Source organism: Zingiber officinale, chromosome 8B, assembly GCF_018446385.1.
Source record: "Zingiber officinale cultivar Zhangliang chromosome 8B, Zo_v1.1, whole genome shotgun sequence".
Lineage (NCBI taxonomy): Eukaryota > Viridiplantae > Streptophyta > Magnoliopsida > Zingiberales > Zingiberaceae > Zingiber > Zingiber officinale.
Genome location: NC_056001.1, coordinates 52,697,030 through 52,716,753, shown reverse-complemented (window position 1 = coordinate 52,716,753; position 19,724 = coordinate 52,697,030). Strand labels below are relative to the sequence as shown.

Sequence of the window (19,724 nt, the reverse complement as noted above, 5' to 3'; positions counted from 1 at the left end):
GATGCTTGCCGATGATTTCGATGTCTTAGGGATGCCTCCTTACTCCGGAGATGGATGGATCGTGAAGGGACAGCGGTGGATGAAGCTCGAGGGCTTTCCTCCTGGGGAGGGACGAAGTCCCGAACCAAAGATGATGCAAGAATAGGGTTCTCGACCCTTTTATTCCTCCTCCAAGCCGCCCAGGAAAACGATGATTACGGGGCATCCGGTAAACCGATTTTTTCACCCATTAAACCAGGTTTTCTCGTGAATTACCCTGACCAAAGTTGTAGCTCCTGAAATTATCTTTAATTTGATACTTGGATCGAGCCCTGGCTCCAACCGAGACGAATGTTATGGCGGTTCGAAGTTTGGTCTGCGGTCTGGGCGGATGTCCAGTTGAACCCGCGGTTGGGGGGCACGGCCGTGCCATTTAGCACGGGAAAACAATTCTTTCTCTCTGTTAGATCTGAAGCAAAGTTGTAGATCTTGAAGTAAGTTACCTTTCGGTATGAAGAACAGCTCGAAACTCTAACGGAGCACAAGTTATAGACAAATTACAATCGGTATGCAATCTGCCCAGAATTCAGCACAGCTCTATTTTGGCGTGGCACGGCCCGCGCTCTTCGTCGCACGACCATGTGGAATCCACACAGCTTCACACAGCTTCTTCTCAGGTTGAGTCACACGGCCGTGCGAGGTTGCACGGCCGTGGCCTTCTTCGTCTCTGCCGAGGTCTCACGGCTGTGTGGATTCACACGACCGTGACCTTTCTCTCCACTGGAATGTTAGCACGGCCGTGTGCTACTTGTCCACTGTCATGGGGGCACGGTCGTGGATGGTTGCACGACCGTACCTTGCTTGGCTGCTGGTGGTGAGTCACGGCCGTGCAGGGTTGCACGACCGTGCTCTTATTCCTCTTTGGATTGGCCACACAGCCGTGCAAGGTTGCACAGTCGTGCTCTTTGCTTTGTCCTGGTGCATCGACAATCACCTTTTTCGCTCCAAAAGTTATCATTGTCAACACAAAACCAAACAAAGAGTAGATATCTGAACAAAAGAGTATATATGGTGAATGCATGCTAAAAGAGGCGATCATGCAAGGAATATATACGTATAAAGCAAGTGAATGTGCGTCAAAACATGCATAAATGATCATACTATTTACGCACATCACACCCCCAGACTTAAACCTTTTCTTGCCATCAAGCAAAACCCGTAATCTAGATTCATGTGGTTAAAAAATGCATCATAATCTCTAGAGAGTCAATCTAATTCTATCAAATGATTTCATTGTGAGCAAGATACAAAAGTAGTTTGAGTATGACCTAAGTAGTAGTCCTCCGTGCTCAGTGCGAAAGTGGCCTAGATTTATTAAGTTTCAATCCCTAAGTCTAGTCAAGTCGTCATAAAATTATGTTCCTTATGCTTCCGGCGATAGGCACTTACCTGCCACACGTAAGGTTCGTTCCCCTCAAAAATGCTAAGCATCGTCTACATAAGGTGTCAAAGGAATACTCAGTATCAAGAGAAACATAACATTCATTTCCCCAGTAACCTAACTCGGTCTCAAAGGGGTGAATTGCTAGTTTCCACTCACGACAACTATTTTTTTATCCCTTATTTTTTTTCATTTTTTTTTCTTTGAATGTTTGCAAAGTATCAAACTTGAACAAACCTTCATTTTTTTTCATTTTTTTATGGGATTAATTTTTTTTCAAATGAGCTTACATAATCTGAATTTATTCAGTAACCAAAATGTAGTTGAGAGGTCACCATAGAAATACAAGTACTAGTCCAATCCTATGAATCATGACTATTTTAGAGTTATCAACCATAAAAAATAGGCATAGTGTATAGAGATCCTAAAACAAGGTCAATACTTAAGCTCTTATAGTAAAATATTACTCACTTCATGTTTGTTGGGATTTTCGGGCCGCAAAAACCGTTTTTTGCGTTGCGGAAACCCCGAATCCCATGCCACTGGATCCGTGTGAAGTTATTAAATTTTGTAAAAACTTTGTGTACATGTTTTCTAGCCTAGATCAACACTAGATCTACAAGGAAGATACTTATACCTTTGTAGCGAAGCCCTTCGCGTATCCCGCTCGTCCAAGGTTCGCCGGATCTCAATGTTGTCAAGTGTACAACCCTCTATGTATATCCACACGAACAATAGAGATGGAGAAGAAATCTTGAGTGTGCTAGCACTCCAAGAAGTCTCAGCCAAAGAGGAGGAGAGGGAGAGAAGAGAAGAAAGCAATGAGGAAGAAGATGGGAGTTACACCAAGCACATCAAAATGCACACATAAAGTGGTCGGCCACTTCATGAGGGGATTTTATCTCCATGGGATACCAAGAGTCACAACTCTTGATCTCCCTCATGAGGTGGCACACACATAAGCCAACATTGATGATGTAGAACATCATCATTGGCCCACTTAATGTCAACTCACAAATGAGATGACAATGGTCAAGTCAAACTTGACCTTTCATCTTCCTCTCAAGTCAAGTCAAACTTGACCACTTCTTTCCCATGGTTGATCAAATCTAACCATTGGTTCAAGTTAATTTTAATTTAATGAATCTCTATTCATTGAATTAAATTGACTCAATGAGTCTAAGTCCAAATTAGACTCATTGAACATATGAACCAAATTGAGTCCAACTCAATTAGTTTACTTTAGATTACTCTTAATCCAATTTGTTTCATCACATGAACCTAATCCTCTTGGTTCATCAAATGAACCTAATCTCCATCTAATTGCCCTTTGTGTGTGACCCTATAGGTTCTTGTAACGTTGGCAATGCTCTTAAACCCTTTTAGAAGCATAAGTAATAAGCGGTATCTAGCAACACATCATTACTACCCAAGTTACAAGAATGTTGAGATCCAACATCACCTTGTGACTACTAATTATGACTCTTCACAATATGTGATAAGTGTCCTTCTATCCTTGACATCTAGATTGATCAATATGAGGCATAGACCGTGTCATCCTCTAATCAATCTAAATCTTGAATCCCAAGTAGACTCACTCAATCAAATGAGCTCAACATCTCATATTGACTCATTTGGGTATGACCATGCACTTAGTGGTCTCACTCTATCAAGAATAATGATGTCTCTCCCGTCATATAGGAGAGATAGATCTCATATACATCTCTCACATCCCTCTGCATAATTTGTTACATACTCAGTAATTGCCTTTATAGTCTACCCAGTTACGGATGACGTTTGACAAAGCCAAAGTATGTAACTCCTTATGTAGGGAACCATGGTGACTTCAGGTCCAAGGACTAATAGTCATACTAATAGCCACATGAGAAAGTATATGACACTCATATAACAATCCATGATACTTTCTCATGGTGGGTCATTCAGTATACATTCTCCAATACATACCCATGTGTCAACTTGATATCTCCATATCCATGACTTGTGAGATCAAGTCATCGAGTTGACCTACATGCTAGTCTCGTCGCATTAACATTGTCCCTGAATGTTAATACTTGACTAGGAATGATTAAGAGTAGTGTTCCCTATATCATCTCACTATCGATTCAACCAATCGATTGATATAGGTAAGAACCTTCTACTCAAGGATGCTATTATACTTAGTTATTTGGCACCAATACTGTTGGTGCAACCTTAGGTCAAGGTTGACCTGGTTGACCTGACTCGAGTTGACCTGACTCGAGTTGTATTTTGATGTTTGACTTAGGAAGATTGTTGGTGCAACCTTAGGTCAAGGTTGACCTAGTTGAGTTGTATTTTGATGTTTGACACTCGTGGAAGAGTTGTATTCTTGATATGGGACAAGAATAGATGTTTGGGAGATTATTGGTGCAACCGTAGGTCAAGGTTGACCTGGTTGACCTGATTCGGAAAAGAGTCCAAGTATGGAGACTTGGCAACGGAAAAGTCCAAGCAGGGAACTTGGCACGGGAAAAGTCCAAGTATGGAGACTTGGCACTGGAAAAGTCCAAGTATGGAGACTTGGCACGGAGAAGTCCAAGCAGGGAGCTTGGCACGAGGGAAAGTCCTAACTGGGATGTTAGGCAGGTGGAAAGTCCTAACTGGGATGTTAGGCAGTTGGAAAGTCCTGGTGAGTGAAGCCAGGCAGTGAGAAAGTCCTAACTGGGATGTTAGGCAGTGTGGAAATCCTGGTGAGTGAAGCCAGGTGAAAGTCCGGGTGAGTGAAGCCAGGCAAGGGAAAATCCAGATGGATCAGGGATGATCGGACATCTGGTGTTGAGAAAAGTCCAAGTAGGTCAAAGGGATTGACTGGACACCTGGCGGGGATTTCTAGCAGGTCAAGGGAGTGACCAGATGCTAGGAATGAAGTACCAACAGGTCGAGGTTGACCGAATGTTGGTTTGGAAGGCTTGGGACTTGGTTTGGGCAAAAACCAAGTCACTAGTTATCTGATCGGTCTGGTGACCGATCAGTAACCGATCAGTGTGCTACTGATCGGTATCTGATCGGTCTGCAGACCGATCAGAAGGTGATCAGTAGCCGCGAGAAAGACGCCTGATCGGTCTGTGGACCGATCAGGAGACGATGTCGCGGAAGGAAGAGCTTCAAAGCCAAGAGTTGGGATCGGTCTGTGGACCGATCTAGCTGTGGCCTGATCGGTCTGGGGACCGATCAGCGCAGAGCCTGATCGGTCCACAGACCGATCAGGGTTCTAGCCGTTGCAACGCAACGGCTAGTTTTTTCGCTGTTTCTTCTTCGCAGGTATAAAGGAGACGAGAGCATCTTCTGTGTAATAGCTTCTTCCTCTTCTCTTCTGCTACAGAGCTGCTGTTCTGGTGCTTGAGCTTTGTTGAGCTCTTCTTCGCAAGCTTCGCGTGAGCTTCTTCCTTCGGCTGGGACTCCGACTGAGCTGCTGCTGTGGTTGGCGTCTGAGAAGCTGTTGCTTCTTCAACAGTCGACAAGAAGGCAAGGGTTGTTTACATTTGCTGTGTATTTACTTCTTGCTTCTCTTGTATTTGTACTCCTTATCTTGCTGTTGCAAGAAGTAGTTGTGGCGAGGTTTCTCCACCCATAAGGAGCTCATATTTAGCCGGTTCTCCGGGGACTCATCCACCGACGGATTGGTAGGCTTCGTCCACCTTACGGACACGCCGAGGAGTAGGAGTTCATCTCCGAACCTCGTTACATCGGTTTATTTTTCTTCTCCTTAGTTTCTTCCTTGTATTTCCGCTGCGACTAACCCTAACTGTAGGAAGAACGCGAGAATTTGGGGCGGCTATTCACACCCCCCCTCTCTAGCCGCGTACGAAGGATCCTAACAAATACAAGTAAGCATAATAACCATAAACAAATGTCTTTATATACATAAGAAATATGATACAATGAGTCCATACAACAATCATCAAATGATTGGCTCTAGGGCTCTAACTAACAATGTTATCATAGATAGAAAAAGATAGATCACTAAACATAAGTAACACATGAACCACATAAAATCTAGAATAACTAGTATTTTGTATTAAGGAACAAACAATCATAATATGATGTAGGATGCAACTAGTAAAAATTTTATTTGAAATGTGCAAAAACTAAGAAGTATGACAAACATTAAACTAAACCCAAACTTCCCCCCATACTTAAACTTTTCATCGTCCCGATGAAAACTAGAAATGTAATATGAAGGAAATTTATGAAGTTTAGAGAAGTTACCAAGTGATGAGCTTCAAATGGTTGACATGCATGTGCTTCAAGATACTCCTCTATCCGATGCTCACATTCCTCCACAACTTTGAATTCTACAAAAATAAGATAGGCAAGAAAAATTAAGCAGAGGGTATGATTTATTATCAATGAAGTAAAAAGAAACTAAAAAGAAAACAAGGAAAATGAACTTGGGTTGCCTCCCAAGAAGCGATTGTTTAAGGTCATTAGCTCGACCACCTCATTAGATTCATCGAAATCTCACTCTTGGAGGGGTAAGATATTTTAGAACCCTCTTACCAAGGGCTCTTATTATGGAAGGAGCTTTCATCAAAGAGTGAAGAATCACCCTCTCCATCTTTGTCTTCTTGGAAATTCTTTCAGGAGGTCGAAGACGGTTCAGATCGAGCTTCCAATTATAGGCTCCATGAAAATTTGCACACCCAAAAGAAAGGCAAACCTCCCACAAGCATGTAATATAAGAGGAACTAGAACCGTATTAGTATGAATTGAATATGTATCAAAAATCGAAACACATCCAACAAAATCAATTATAGGTACCTCTATAAAATCTTCCAAAAGATCACTAGAAATACTAACCTTGCATTGCAGAGAGATACCTGAAAGTTCTAAACATGTGGATGTGACTTCTGAATCTTGTATTGGCCCTAGCTTCGACTCAGGTGGTGGTGCCTCTAAAAGTGGTGATTCTTGGGGCTTTGCTTCCATCGCACAAGTCCCTACACATTTATCATCAACCAATTCCATTCTTTCAACTTCCATAGTGTCAATTGGTTGAGTGATCAAAGGAAGTGATTCTTGAGACGTTTCCTCCATAGTACACGTCCCTACACTTTTATCCATCACATCATCATCAAAAGTATTGAGGAGTCCACTAACATCAATAGCATCAATGGAGGGGTCAACAACATTATCAGATATTTGAAATAATAATCGTAAAGCTGAGATCCCCCGTTGCACCATTAGCTCTTCAGAGACTTGTGTTGTGGTCTGCATCTGACTTGGGACAAGGATATTTGTGTGTTGGGAGTCCTCTAAGTCAATCGGCTCTTCTGGTTGTGAATGATGTGGTCTATCCAGTGAAAAATCATCCTGAAACTTTAAGAAACTCTGAGATGCTTGAAAAGAATGATCAACACCTTGCACACTTCTATAATCAAAATTTTGATAATCCATCCAATCCTGATTGTAGTGCTGAGGTGGGTCAGAGTTCTGCTGCTGGGAAGATGACTGCTCACTCTGCTTTGAAATGAACTGGGGTTGAAGGTTCTGAATTTAATGATCTTCCCAGTCATAGACATACGTATCAGGAACTTGCTCATAGGTATCTTGATGGTGAGGTTGACCCAAACACTGAAGTTCCAGAGTTATAGTAGTCTTTTGGAAAAAATGACAAATAACAGCTGGACGAGATGTGCTACCACACACTTCACAAAGGAACTCAAATTGATCATCTTCTGAATCAGAATATTCATCAAAGGAAGATCTTGCGCTCATGGGTGTGAAAAATTCTCTTGAAGACCTACTTGACATGTTAGTGCTCAAGATATCTTAAAAAATATATGAGAAAAATGAAAGACAAGAAATAAAATGCTATATGAGAAATAAACAAAAAATAAAAAAAATAAATGCAGAATTTAAAAAGAAGAAAGGAGATGCAGATTTTTATTTTTATTTTTTTTTTTATTATGAAAGTTGAAAAACTAAAGCTATTCACAAGTCTAGATTAACTAAATTACTAGTCTACTAATGTTAATGTGAACAGTCCCCGGCAACGGCACCAAAAACTTATTACGCAACCGCAAGTGTACGGTTTCGTCGTCAGTAATAAAAATATCGAATCCACAGGGACTATTGATTAAACACTAGAGATATCGCAAAGTAAGTTATCTAGACAAACCTAAGATTGGTGAGAAAGGAGAGTAAGAGAGAGAGAAGAGGAAAGTGAGAAGAGAGAGAAGAGAGAGAATCGATCCTGGAGGGAATGAGCTTCGGGAGATGGATTCTAGGATTTCGGTTTCATTGTAATACTAGGAGATACTATATAGATTGTTTAGTTTCTATCCTCTATGTCAATGCTCTTGCAGGAAGTTAGATTGGCTAGTATCCCTAAGTATCATGTAGAGACGATCCCTGTGAAATCCTGTAACGGTTAACCCCCCCGTCACGAGGGCACCTCGGTAGATCACTGGATACATATCTAGTAAAGAACAATAAGGATAAGGATAGAGGTTTGGTACGGTTACCTACTTCCTTATGGAGGAATTGACTCTCCTTTCAAGAGAATGTCCTAGACGTCCGTGAACGGGTTACCCTTGTCACTAGGGCCCCTCGGGTATACGATGTAGAGCACTCTTTTTACGAGAGTAGCAGTTCCTAAGGGATTGTCTCTCCTTTTGAGGGAACGTCTTAGATGTCCAGAAAGGGTTACCCCTGTCACTTGGGTACCTTGGTCAATACACTCTGAGGTATCCCCTTTGCGGGATCAACAATCCTTCACATCAATCAATCAAAGAATAGAAATATAAACATCTCACACAAGCATGAACAAGTCATTAACAAGTCATCGTATAGAAACAAAGTGAATCTACATAGTTCTACATCTCCATCACATTACAAATACTCTCTAGTCCAAGAAGAGGACGTCTACTCCATTGTGGGGGAAGAATAACCCCAGAATATAAAGAAAAGTATACTTACAACCCTAGGTGTGAGAAGAAAGGGAAGAATAGATGCATGCCGGTGATTCTGATGTCTTGGGGATACCTACTTGCTCCGGAGATGGACGGATCATGAAGGGACGGCGGTGGATAAAGCTCGACGGCTTTCCCCCTGGGGAGGGATGAAGTCTCGAACCAAAGATGATGCAAGAATAGGGTTCTCGACCCTTTTATTCCTCCTCCAAGTCGCCCAAGAAAACTAGGATTACGGGGCGTCCGGTAAACCAAGTTTTTCACCCATTAAACCAAATTTTCTCATGACTTTCCCTGAACCAAAGTTGTATCTCTTGAAATTATATTTAATTTGATACTTGGATCGAGCCCCTGGCTCCAACCGAGCCAAAAGTTATAGCAGTTCTAAGTTTGGTCTGCGGTCTGGGCGGAGGTCCAGTTGAACCCGCGGTTGGGGGTCATGGCCGTGCCATTTAGCACGGGAAAACAATTCTTTCTCTCTGTTAGATCTGAAGCAAAGTTGTAGATCTTGAAGTAAGCTACGTTTTGGTATAAACAACAGCCCGAAACTCTAATGGAGCACAAAGTTATAGCCAAATTACGATCGATATGCAATCTTCCCAGAATTCAGCGCAGCTTTATTTTGGCGTGGCACGGCCCACGTTCTTTGTCGCACGGCTGTGTGGAATCCACACGGCCTCACACGACTTCCTCTCGAGTTGAGTCACACGGTCGTGCGAGGTTGCACGACCGTGGCCTTCTTCGTCTCTGCCAAGGTCTCACGGTCGTGTGGATTCACACGGCCGTGACCTTTCTCTCCACTGGAACGTTGGCACGGCCGTGCCATTTGGCACGACTGTGTGCTGCTTGTTTATTGTCATGGGGGCATGGTTGTGCATGGTTGCACGGCCATACCTTGCTTGGCTGCTGGTGGTGAGGCACGGTCGTGCAGGGTTGCACGACCGTGCTCTGATTCCTCTCTGGATTGGCTACACGGCCGTGCAAGGTTGCACGGTCGTGCTCTCTACTTTGTCCTGGTGTGTTGACAATCACCGTTTTTGCTCCAAAAGTTATCCCTGTCAACACAAAATCAAACAAATAGCAGATATCTGAACAAAAGAGTATATATGGTGAATACTTGCTAAAAGAGACGATCATGCAAGGAATATATACGTATAAAGCAAGTGAATGTGCGTCAAAACATGCATAAATAATCATACTTTTTACGCGCATCAAACACCAGCCAAGAGGCCGTTGGTCGTGAGAGCATGCACACTTATAACTTGCGCTGGGGCGAGAGTCTGGAACGCCGACCGAGAGATCATTGGTCATGAGAGCATTGTCACTTATAACTCGTGCTGGGGCGAGCATCTAGAAAGTCGACTGGGAGGTCATTGGTCGTGAGAGCATGCTCACTTATAATTGGAGCTGGAGTGAGAGTCTGGAAAGCCGACTGGGAGGTCGTTGGCCGTGAGAGCATGCTCACTTATAACTCGCGCTGAGGCGAGAGTCTGGAACATTGGCCGAGAGGCCGTTGGTCATGAGAGCATGCTCACTTATAACTCGCGCTGGGGCGAGAGTCTAGAAAGCCGACCAGGAGTTCATTGATCATGAGAGCATGCTCACTTACAACTCGCGTTGAGGCAAGAGTTTGGAATGCTAGTCGAGAGGCCGTTGGTTGTGAGAGCATGCTCACTTATAACTCGTGTTGGGGCGAGAGTCTGGAAAGCCAACCGGGAGGTTGTTGGTCGTGAGAGCATGCTCACTTATAACTCGCGCTGAGACGAGAGTCTAGAATGTCGGCCATAGGCTATTGGTCGCCCGTGGACTTATCTTCTGTGGCCCTTGGAGCAACCTGTAGTCATAGCTCCCACTCGGTCATCAGGCCTTGGACAAATTTGAATCTTACTCTGATTTTGAGGTTGGGGCAAAACACCAAATTCTGATCAACGTTTCCTGCCGCCTTCTACTCTTTTTCCCAAGGTAACCGTATGTAATTCTTGGTCTTCGAGGCATGACGCCAGTTTTACCAAATCAACCTTATGATTTCCCTGTCTTTTCCATCATAAATGTCATTTCATAGGAAGATGACATGTGTCTGACTAATTTCCTTTGATACGCCAGCTGACGCACACTTTCCACACAAGACTCGATAGTGCCTCCATTCTAGCGATCCGACGATTATCTTTCGTAGCGCCATTTCGATTATATGGCTTGCATCCCTATGCCCCTTAGCGGTTTTAGTTTAAAAACCCTAAGGGTGCGTTTGGTTGGGGGTTATTGTTGATAGCTTTGGTTATCTATCCAAGATTATCAACAAAACTTTTGTTTGGTTTAGGTAATCAACGATTCCCAAGTCATAATGCATGTCTGACACGTCAACAATTTGGGCATCCAACCTGGAATCGGAAAACCTCATAAAAGCGAGTTTTTTCTTAATTCCGGGGTTAACAATTTTTTTTAGACAAAATTAGCCTCCAATTTTTACCCATTGTGACAAAAATAACCCTACAAATTTATCAAATATCAATCTACCACCCACATAGAAAATCCAAGCGTGTTCTCGTGTTCCCAACTCACAGAAAACCCTAGCGCAACGATCCTCCTTGCGGCAAACCTCCTTGCGGCGATCTAGCAGCGTTCTTCCCTGTCGCGAAGGAATCCCCTCTCGTGACACCCTAGCTGCATCCCCACTCACGAACTCTTTCCCCCTTCGCGAAGAGCCCTAGCGGCTTCCCCCTCGGAAGGCGCCCCACTCGCGAACATTCCCCACTCCTCTTCTTGAAAAAGGTATGATCTTCAACCTGCATTTGCACGGAGAGACATCTTAAAGTCGTAGGTTTGCTAGCTTAAGTTGTTTTATTATTTACTTCCATTCTTGCATGGTTTGATGAACTGATTTGTCTACATGAGGGTATTCTTTGATCTCTCAATTAGATATCTCATCTACCAAAAGAAGCCCTCGAGAGGTATTTTTAGATTGTGATACGACTGAGATATCAGTTGCTAAGGATGTGATATTTTATCTTAAATTGGTTGTTATAAACACTAGCACCGCCACCTAAATTACATAGACTATGATTATGGATACAAAAACAGCAGCCATCATATTTTGGCAAACCACTGCAAAAAGAAAAACAATACATCACAAAAGTCTTCATGGTACTTCATCCAAGAAAAAATGGAAAACTCAGATCAGTGTGCATATATAAGCTTTACTGGAAGTTTATTGGTGAATTTGTGATAATGCTGTTTGAATCAAACATGATGATTCCCTTAATACCTGGTTCATTTCTCCGAATTCTGTGTTGGGACAAAAATAAAATTCACAATTTCTGTACAACTTCTGTGATATTAACTTATACTCATTCCATTTCCTTAGCTGATCAACAACAGGTGAACAAATCATTCACAATTTCTCTAACGTAAATAACTATTAAAACTGGATAAGCAACTTGGAAAACAAGGTAAGGACTCATTTTATTTGTACATTTAGCAAACGACAAACAGTAGTATTTGATCTAAAGAGAGGTTTATGTTTTGTATTATTAGTTTTGTTGGACCTTTAACTCTCTTGTTCTTCCTCATATTTTTGAATTTTCTAGCGTGCTAGTTTAATGTTTGGTTTAACTTGCAAAAATGATTAATGTCCTATTGTAAGTCCAACTTACAAATAGAATTCTTGTTTGAAACAAAATTTGTAGGTTTCTATTCAGTATTATTAGTTTTCCAATTTTTTTAGAAGTTGACATTTTCCACCTTGCTAATTTACTGTTTGGTTCGGTGTCCTATTTACATGATAGGCATATATGGTTCGATTAGCAATAAGGCAAGAGATGAAGATGATTTCTGTACTCATTATGCGCATGAAGATGATGAAAATCAGGTTATTTATGATTTTATCTTTGGCAATGATCTTATCAATTAAAAGGAGTGCTAGATTGAGGAGGAGCATATCATATGCTTATCAAGCATTGTCTAGATATAATATTAAGTCTATAAACTTAAATGAGATGAGTTTTTATAGTGATCGACAATGTGTTGATAACTGTAGGATGGATAGAGGGTCTTTAGTCAAACTTTGTTATTTGCTAATGGCTGATGGAAAATTAAAAGGAAACAGAAATATGTCAATTAGTGAACTTGTAATATCTTTTCTTCACATTATTACACATAATGTGAATAATAGGATCCTAAAACACCAAACAGCTAGATCCGGTGAGACAGTTAGTAGGCAATTTCATTTAGTTTTGAACTATGTTCTGCGGTTACACAATATTTTACTTAAGAAGCCAGAACCAATCCCAGAAAATTACACGGATGAGAGGTGGAAATGGTTTAAGGTACAAGTATATAATTTCTATAATTTTAGTTTTTTAATCAATTTAATGTGCATAATAAAAATAATTTGATTTTATGATACTTCTTTGAGTGTAGGGTTGTTTGGGAGCATTAGATGGTTGTTTGGGAGCATTAGATGGGACTTATATTAATGTCAATGCCCCAATAGATGATAAACCTAGGTATCAAACCAAAAAAGGCGAAATTGCAACTAATGTCTTGGGAGTATGCATATCGAACATGCAATTTAGCTATATCCTACCGGGTTGGGAAGGATCTACGGCAGATGGTAGAGTCTTATGGGATGCTATTAGTAGGAGGAATGGCTTGAAGATTCCTCAAGGTAATTAAGTTATAATTATTGTAAATTGTAAAATAATAGTCACTTATAATACCGTTAACAAATATTTGGATTTTATATATATTAATACTTGTTGACTTATAATATATATAGGTTGTTATTATTTGTGTGATGTTGGATATACAAATGGGGAAGGATTTTTGGCGCCATATAGAGGTCAAAGGTACCACTTGACTGAATGGAGGCAAGGTTACCAACCAGCGACAACCGAAGAATATTTTAATATGAAACACTCTCAAGCGAGAAATTGCATTGAGAGGTGTTTTGGCATTTTAAAAGCTAGATGAGCTATATTGAGAGATAAGTCATTTTATTCTATTATGACTCAGTGTAGGATTATTTCTGCTTGTTGTATTCTCCATAATTTCATAAGGTATGAAATGACAATTGATCCGATAGAGACTGAGCTTGAGTCAAATGAAATTGATGCTGATGTTGATGTTGATGTTGCTGCTGCTGCTAATGATGATGCTGGTGATGATGATGCTGATGATGATGATGATGATGAGTTGATCAGGCATTGTGAGACTAGTTTTGCTTGGACTAAATGGAGAGACAAGCTTGCAGATGATATGTTCATGAGCTGGCAATCATCAACTCATTAAATTTAATGTTCTTTCTTGAAATTTAGGTTTCATTTCCATGTACTGAACTGTTTGATTATGTTGTTTTTGAGTTTCTTATCCATTTGAATCATTTGAATAATTTGATTAAGTTTGAACTATTTGATTATGTTTTTTGCAAGAACAATGTTTTATTTGGATCCTTTAATTTCAGTTTTCAATGGAAGGAAAGAGCCAAAAGATGCCAAAAGTAGTTGAACAAGTAGAAAGTTCAATGCCACCGAAGTTCAAAAGAAAAACTCAAAACACCAAACACTTGTGGGCAAAACAAGAGGATGCTGTATTAGTTGACTGCCTTGTTGAGTTGAGCAAAGATTCAGCTCGGAAGAGTGAGAATGGTTTTCGAACTGGCTACTTGCTACATTTAGAGAAACTCATGGCTGCTAAATTACCATCAAGCTGTTTGAAGGCTACTCCTCATATTGAGTCAAGGTACAAGCTACGGAAGAGACAGTTCCATGCTATCACCGAGATGTTGAATCATAGCAGTGGATTTGGATGGAACGATGTTGAGAAGTGTATCATTACAACAGAAGATGTCTTTGATGATTGGGTTAAGGTAACTTTTTCTACTTTGTGTATTTCCATTTCTTTGATAATTGTGGGTTTTTTTTGCTAATGATATGTTTTTAATTTAGAGTCATCCAGCTACTATTGGTTTAAGGAAACAAAAAGTACCCCCACCTTGATGACTTGATATTTGTGTGGGGGAAAGACCGTGCCACAGGAGCTAATGCAGAAACCCCATCTGATGCAGTAGAAGAAATAAATTTATGCGATGAAGAGACTGACATGTTTGAGCATGAAAAAGATGAATATACTGAATGTCAAAAAGATGAAGAATATGATCATGCCAACCAAGCAATAAGGAAATCTGAGACTCTAGATTCATCAATTTGTCCATCAAACAAGAAGTTAACCACTAGATAGAGAAAAGGAAAGGCTGATAGTGCTTTAGATGACTTGGTGGGAGAGATTCACAAGTATGTTATTGCTGTTACTGAGGCTAATGAGGAGATGAAAGGAATTTCCACCTATTTTAAGAAATAAATCGAGAGTGGTGATAGAAAAATGAAGATATATGATAAGCTAATAGAACTTTCTGAATTCTCTAAGCAAGAAATTATGGATGTCGGAGAGTATATTCTCAAGGATGAACACAAGATTGACAACTTCTTTGCATTGCCAAAGGCATTTAGGAGATATTATGTGATAAAGCAGCTCAATGAGATCCATCCAAAATGAATTAAATATTTGAATTAGGTTCTTAGTACTTATGTTTTGATACACTTGGATTGAACTTGCATGAATCTTTTTTTTTTTTGGATTGAACTTGGATGTTATTGGATTGAACTTTAAGCAGCTCAATGTTATTTCTGAATTCTCTGAGCAAAAAAATGTTGTCATTTGGTCTTGCCATTATATGAGATGCTTACAAAAGAAGATACATAAGCATTATGTGTAAAAAGGAAAAAGTTACTATTTTCTCTACATTTTCTGCTGAATAAAATCTGTGTTTCCTTTTCCTTACAAGGATTGTTATTTGAAAACCATGAGCATTCCACGTAACATAAACTGTAGCCTTTTTTCCAACTCATCCCATACCTACATATTTTTTTTTATTTCAAAATTTGTGTAATAGACCAATGTTACTAGATTTATGTGGTATTATAACTAGCAGCATCTACATTTGATCAACTTGGTAATGTCTATAGTGTAAGCATAGCTGAAAGAATGATTTATATAACTAGCAGCATCTACAATGCCAGGAAGAAGCTCTTAGGCATGATTTTCACTCAATCTTTTGTCTTCATGCTTGTTTCTGAACAGCACAATGGATTTTTGTTCAGAATATGCATAGATTTTTGTTCAAGGGATCAGTCATTTTCCCATTCCTTTTTATGTTCCTGTCCGTAGATTTTACAACCTTTTCCATCATCACCATTTTCTAAGTTGGCGGCTATTTTATAATCATTGCAACTTGTTCCCTTCTCTTTCTTTGAAAAGGGCATTCTGAATAAAAATTTCTACATGGTATATCTGCTGCATATCTGTCAGGTTGTTCCAGCTTGGTTGGGTTGCTTGCCAATAAAGAATGATTTAATTGAGGCCAAAATTGTTCATGAACAACTCTGTTCAATGGTTGAAAGGTACATCATGGCCTTTACTGTAGACATGTATTTGTCCATGTGTTTTGATTCTTTAGTTTGTTCGTATATGAGATTGAATATTGATCCATGGATTCTGTTAACAGGTCGGATAGGGATCTTTTGGGTCCTAACAATCAGCAAATTCCTAAACTGGTTGCGGTGTTTGCAGAGGTATGTGGGTTTCTTGTTGATACTACAAAAATTATATTAAACCTTGAGTCTCATCTACTTGATCGTAAACTACAAATACCCTTGCATTCCATTCTCATTCTTATTCTTATTCTATATTGGTTCCACTGCCAAATTGTCAAATGCTGCCTCGGTGTATAGTTAAGCTAAAACATGCGAACATAATACCTCTAGCAAAACTAAGATCACCAAAGGCTTTCTCGACTGCTTTTAGTGTCAATTTGATGATGCCGGCTCAATTCATGACTTGGAGATGTTTTCTTTTGTTTCTCTTAGGTTCTATGCGGAGGGAAGGATCTGGCTTTGGAACAGACTATCAGTAGAATCATCAGTCTCTTGAGAAAGATTCAACAAACACTCCCACCTGCTGTCCTCGCCTCTACCTGGTCTACCCTGCAGCCTCAGCAACAGCTTGCTTTGCAATCTGTATTATCATCGTAAGCCATTGCCTGTATCTCTGTTCTTTTCTTCTTCTCGCATGTGTTTCCTAGTTTGCAACATTGTCGCTATTGCATAGCATTCTTTATGTCCACTTGTCAAGTTTATTAAATTGTGGGGGCAATGTTCGATCGGGTTGCTTTTGGTCTGCTAGAGAAATTTGTAATTTTGGTGGTGTCGATGTACAAAATGACCGTTATATGTTTATTTGTTGCTAGAGATGTAGATTGTGAAGCGTCGAGAAACATTGTATTTCACTGGATTCTTGTTTTTTTTTGAGTCATAATGGAAGGGCTTGGTGAAGATGCATGCTGCATTTCGAATGCTATTTTCCCAATGTGTTGACAAGGCATTAATACAATCTATCCACTTATAGACATGTCTTGTGGATCAGCATACAATGCTTTATCTTTGTGGTAGAAGTAAACTGCAATGAATAAACTGATTTACAGAGAAAGACAAGCCATCATCATAGTGGTAACGCTTATTTAAATGTTGGCCACCTCAACTTCAGAAGAAAAAAATCGAGAGAGGACTTTACAAGTCAAACAGGCCTTAAAAAACGAAGAGTTTAACATTTGACATGTCTCTTTCGTTGTAATATATATATATACTGTAAAATAAAAATAAAATATCTGAATTCAATTCTATTTAATATCATGTATTATCTTTTATAAGCACTAATACCTTTTACATAAAAACTTATATATTTAATTAAAACTATCTAAAAATAAAAAAACATAAAATAATAAATAAAAATCTAATTATATATATATATATATATATATCACTATTAATAATATAATATTATCATTATTAAACCAAGGATAATATAATAAAATATCACATTAGGTTATGTACTAAAATCTCCAAATAAACGAGATTTTACTGGATTACCTAAATTGAACCAAACAACCAATGGTTATGTTTCATTCCCTATAACCTTTGTTATGTGATTACTTAGTAATCACATAACTAAGGTTATGTGTCGTAACTTGAACCAAACGCATCCTAAAGGCATCGAGCGGTTGTTCATTGATACTTCTTATTCCTTGCTTGCTTGCCTTAGCATTCGTGCGTTTTTTTCGTAAGTGTTCCTTTTCCTTTTCTCTTGCTTCTGCGTTTTTCACATTATGGCTAGAGAAACTTTAGTTCCCTAGTATATCTTCTTTGGCTCCGATTTTGATAGGAGTGATCTTAAGTCAGTGCAGTCTAACCTGAAACTTTCTGACGACTACGCGTTCTACATTCCTGGGCCTGATGATCATCCCTGTCATCCTCCTCCAGGTTGTGTAACATTCTTCAGGGATCAGCTTCTTGGTGGTCTACGTTTCCCTATTCCTTCTTTCATTTTAGAGTTAAGTCAGTACTTTTGTATCCTCTTGTCCCAGAGTACTCCCAATGCCTTCCATTTTGTGTGCGGGATGGTAATCCTATGCCGTCGAAATGATCTTCCTTTGACTCCTCAACTTTTTCATCATTTCTATTCCCTCAAACGATCGGAGCCCGACATTTTGATGGTGCAATCTCGACCTGGGTGTAAGTTCTTCAAGGGCATGCCTTCTTCTAATAAAGGATGGAAGTCCCGTTTTTTCTATGTGCAACTACCCGATCCTATGGCTTAGCACACTGAGTGGTGCTCAGGTCTTCCCCCTCCTTCTGAGTTAAGCGACCATCAACACAAGTCAGATTGCTTCACTGCTTCTGAGAAACTGGTCGGGGTGCAACTCTAACTCCCTTCCTTGCTGCGGGAGAGTGTGTTGTATACCTTTGGGCTGAGTCCTATCTAGACTCCCTTGACTGCACCTTTTGGTAAGATCAAGCAACTCTTCCCTCATATCTTCACTAACTTAGGTATCTTCTTTCATCTGCAGAAGTCATCATGTTCAGAGCTTTTGCCCTCGATTCCTCCATACTGTCCAGTGACATTTTATGGAAGCGCAGAAGAGAGATTATGTCTGGCCAGGAGGTTCCCAACAAACGGGAGAACATGGAGTTCTTGAAGAAGAATCTCGCCCTTCTATGGAATCTTCTGCCGCCGCTGCGACCAATGAGAGGAATTCTTCTCTAGCGACCGAGCGCCCCTTGCGCCTTGAACGAAAGAGGCAATGCGTGACTCCTTCGGTCAAGTCGTCCCCCAAGAGGCCACCATTACTATGGGTATCTGCCCAAACCAAGACTCTTTCCCGGACCAGCACTCCCACCTACTCGGAGGCTACAGCCTCCTCTCCAGTTCATGCTCAAGTCACGGACCAGACATCCTCCTGACTAGGGGGTCAGCCCGCGACTTCCACGCCCTTTCTACCTCCAACGTCGGTGGCTCAACCATTGTCAGCAGCTCTTGCACCTTCCTCCCGCTCTGAGGACCACTCAAAGGGGTGGTATGTGTTTACTTCCTCCTTTCAGCTACCATCCATCCAAGTGATGGGCACAACTCGTTCCTCCAGGACTCTCCTCAACTGCGGCCAGGTACAGCTACATGGCGCCATGGCCGACTCCTGAAAGAACACGGCTAACCAAATTTTGGAAAGCCCACAGTTGGACTTGTCCGACACATTTTCCCAACAGATGGTGTCGGTAAGTTTTGGCTACTCCCTTTTCATTTCCTCGAACTATTGCTAATCTGGTGCTATTTGCCTACTTGCATCATGGGGCTAAGCATTTCTCAGTTTGTGGCCGACCTTCGTTGAGAAATGAGTCCTTAAGGGCTCATATTCAAGAACTGGCGTCCCCTACGATAGTGGGCAGGATTTTCGATCTCACGAACCTAGAGAGTTTGGTACAATCTCACTTGCAAACAGTGGATGACCAAACTTGGATCGCCAGGGACTTGGCTTGTGTTGAGTCCAATAAGGTGAAATCCTTAGAGGCCGCCCTGAAGACCAGTGCGACTAAGTTTAAGTCTGAAGGTCTGAGGCGCATCCAAATCCTGATTTGGAGTAAAAGGAAATGGAGGTTAACAACCTCTCCTCTCAACTACTAGGCCTACAGGAGGCCCACTCCTCCGTACAGACAGACCTGGTGGCCAAAATGATCAAACTATCTGCTAGTGATGATCTGGAGGCAGCCCTTCAGAAACAAGTGGGCGCGGCCCAGGTTACTATTAAGTCGATGCGGGCGGAGCTTACGGCAGCCGAGACTGAGGCCACGACCACACTCCAGGAGCTAACTGAGGCTTGAGCTAACCGAGGCTCAAGCTAACTTGAAGAAGGTCCATGAAGAGCTGAAGGAGTATCGTGCAGGGGAGGATTCTTATCTTACGACTTACAA

General features: G+C 40.8%; 1 protein-coding gene across 1 annotated transcript; it reads left to right on the top strand.

Annotated features, from left to right (window-relative positions):
- Window positions 1-15,914: 15,914 nt before the first annotated feature.
- LOC122013826 lies at window positions 15,915-16,476 on the top strand. Its single transcript, XM_042570048.1, has 2 exons — window positions 15,915-15,998; window positions 16,293-16,476. Exons 1-2 carry the CDS (start codon window positions 15,915-15,917, stop codon window positions 16,455-16,457), a joined length of 249 nt encoding a protein of 82 aa, XP_042425982.1. The 3' UTR covers window positions 16,458-16,476.
- The last annotated feature ends 3,248 nt before the right edge of the window (window positions 16,477-19,724 follow it).

What these genes read in the sequence shown, in the direction of transcription:
- LOC122013826 (XM_042570048.1), top strand. Translation starts at nt 15,915, where the DNA reads ATGGATTCTGTTAACAGGTCGGATAGGGATCTTTTGGGTCCTAACAAT. An exon ending in TGGTTGCGGTGTTTGCAGAG is followed by an intron (nt 15,999 to 16,292) that starts GTATGTGGGTTT and finishes TGTTTCTCTTAG; the next exon opens with GTTCTATGCGGAGGGAAGGA.